The sequence below is a fragment of the Arachis hypogaea genome, chromosome 18 (assembly GCF_003086295.3).
Source record: "Arachis hypogaea cultivar Tifrunner chromosome 18, arahy.Tifrunner.gnm2.J5K5, whole genome shotgun sequence".
Classification (NCBI taxonomy): domain Eukaryota; kingdom Viridiplantae; phylum Streptophyta; class Magnoliopsida; order Fabales; family Fabaceae; genus Arachis; species Arachis hypogaea.
Window position 1 is genome coordinate 113651038 of NC_092053.1, and position 2809 is coordinate 113653846.

General features: G+C 39.4%; 1 protein-coding gene across 1 annotated transcript; it reads left to right on the forward strand.

Moving 5' to 3' along the window:
- Positions 1-529: 529 nt before the first annotated feature.
- LOC112770297 (uncharacterized) lies at positions 530-1769 on the forward strand. Its single transcript, XM_025814679.1, has 3 exons — positions 530-989; positions 1108-1399; positions 1652-1769. The coding sequence occupies exons 1-3, from the start codon at positions 530-532 to the stop codon at positions 1767-1769; spliced, it is 870 nt and encodes a 289-aa protein (XP_025670464.1).
- Positions 1770-2809: the final 1040 nt, after the last annotated feature.

Here is a 2809-nt window from a genome sequence, read left to right on the forward strand (position 1 = left end):
TGTGTAATAAAATTTATAAATGATTTTATGCTCTTGAAATGTTAAGGGGTTAGGAGGTGTTGCAAAACTGAACACGATCAAAAACTTCAAAAATAAGTTCAGATTAGATATGTTGGGGTTGATAGAAATAAAAAAAGAAGTGGTGAATAAATATGATGGAGCTAGAATTTGGGGTAATGATAGAGCTAGCTGGGAGTGTGTTAATTTTGTTGGAGCTTTCGGGGGTCTACTGTTAATTTGGGATGAATCAGTATTTAAATTTATGAATTGCTATAAAGGAGATATGTGATTATGTGTAGAAGGAGTGATGACCAAAGATAATTTTTACTGTGCGATTTGTCTAGTGTATGGCCCACATGTGAGAGACAAAAAACTCTTAATGTGGGAGGAATTAAGCTATATTACAAGATTGTGTCAAACCCCTTTTTGTTACATGGGATATTTCAATGAAATTGTGCATATAGAGGAAAGAAAAGGGGCGACTAAATTGTCAGCTTCTGCTGAAGACTTCAGAGCATGAATCAATGACATGGAGTTGGTGGACTTGGCAATTAATGATCGTAAGTATACATGGTTTAGAGGTCAGTCCTACAGTCGTATTGATAGAAGCCTAGTTAGCTTGGAATGGCTAGATGCGTACCCAGATACTCGCCTAAGAGGAGGTTCGAGAGGTCTATCAAATCATTGTCCTTTGATAGTGGAAGATAGAAGAATAGCTCAGGGACCAAGACCATTCCGCAGTTTAGACGCATGGTTCATGCATGAAGGCTTCCTAAAGATGATGAAGGAAGAATGGAGGGGATTGGGTGATGTATGGTTCCTGGATAAACTGAAGGCGCTGGCAAAACCACTGGGTAGATGGCACAAACAGTACTTTGGAAATATACATGAGAAGATCCAAAGGTTTGAGGACGAGATCAAGAAAGTGGATGATATGGTTAGTAACAGAGTATATGATGGTACAATAGAAGTAAAAAAGAAAGGCGCTGGTAAGATGTTGTGAGGTATGGTATGAAAGACAAGATATACACTGGAAGCAAATGTCTAGGTCTCGGCATGCCAAGGAGATGGACATGAATACCAGATACTTTCACAATATTACATCAGCAAAAAGAAGAAATAACCAGATTGAGTCTTTAGTGATTAATAGAAGGTTGGTAAAAAACCATGCAAGAATTAAGGTTGCAACTAAAGATTTCTACATGAACCTATACCACCAAGACGAGTCACCAAATATCAGTTTTCGAGATGGTTTAGTTAATCACTTGGAGATGGAGGAAGCTCAAGCACTAGAGGTGTTACCGACGGAGGAGGAACTAAAGCAGGCAGTATGGGACTACGAATCATCTAAGGCTCTGAGTAGTGATGGCTATAACATGAATTTTATAAAAAGATGCTGGTAGGAGATTGGAGTGGAATTCACTAAAGTTGTGGTGAGATTCTTTGAGACAGCAAGGCTACCAACAGACTCCAATGTTACTTGGGTAGCGTTGGCTCTGAAGTTTGTGGGCGCGAAGGAGATAAATGATCTTTGACCGATCAGTATGGTTAGATGTGTTTATAAGGTCATATCAAGAGTGTTGATAAGAAGAATGAGGAGCATAACGCCAGGGTTAGTTGGGAAATCACAGAGTGTATTTGTTAAGAGCAGGAGGATACATGATGGAGCATTAATAGCATGTGAAACTGTACAGTGGATAAAACTGAAGAAGAAGGCATCAGCTATTATCAAATTGGACTTCCAGAAAGCCTATGATAGAGTCAAATAGAATTTTATTGATATTGTGTTGGAAAAGATGGGGTTCAGTAGAAGATGGAGGGCATGGATTATAGAGTGCATTAGATTAGCTTCTATATCTATAATAGTTAATGGGGCACCATCAAAACTGTTCAAGATGGAAAGAGGGCTTCAACAAGGTGACCCGTTATCACCATTTCTATTCGTCCTCGTTGTAGATGTGTTGAACAGGATTATCGGGGAGGTGGTTAGAAATAGGAGAATATCTCCTCTCTTAGTCGGTAGGGACAATATAGAGTTATCCTACCTCTAGTTTGCTGATGACATTATATTATTCTGCCCACTGGAGGAGGAGACAGTGAGAAATTACAAGAGACTTCTAGGTGTTTTGAAGTCATGTCTGGGTTGAGCATTAACTTCGACAAGTCTAGTTTGATATCGGTAAATTACAATCAGGAGTGGGTTGGTCAGATGTGCCGATTATTAGGATGTCAGGCGGCGAATCTACCAGTGAAGTATCTGGAAATTAATCTAGGAGCAAACCCGAGGCTAGTAAAAACATGGAAGCCAGTAATAGATAAGGTGGAGGAGAAACTAAGTTTGTGGAAAGCAAAGGTACTCAGTAAAGCAGGAAAGTTGGTTCTCATCAAATCCGTGATTAATAGTCTACGTACTTACTATTTGAGTCTGTATAAAATGCTAATTACGGTGGCAAAAAAATGATTTCATTGCAAAGAAGATTCTTTTGGGGGAAGGACAATGGACGACCTGGACTGGCTCTTGTAAAATGGGAGATGATACAGGCATCGAAGAAACTATGAGGACTAGGTGTAAGAAATGCAATGATTCGTAATACCGCATTATTGTTTAAGTGGTGGTGGAGATTCTCTAAGGAAGAGTGTCCTCTATGGAAGAAGGTAGTGTGCTCCTGCAATAATCTAAACCCTGGGCAGTTATTGTCTACTCAATCTATATCAGCAAAAAAGGGTCCGTGGAGAGATATATGTCACTTGCAAATCAAAGAGCAACATGTCAGACAGAAGATGATTGATGGGTTGGCTTTGGAAGTAG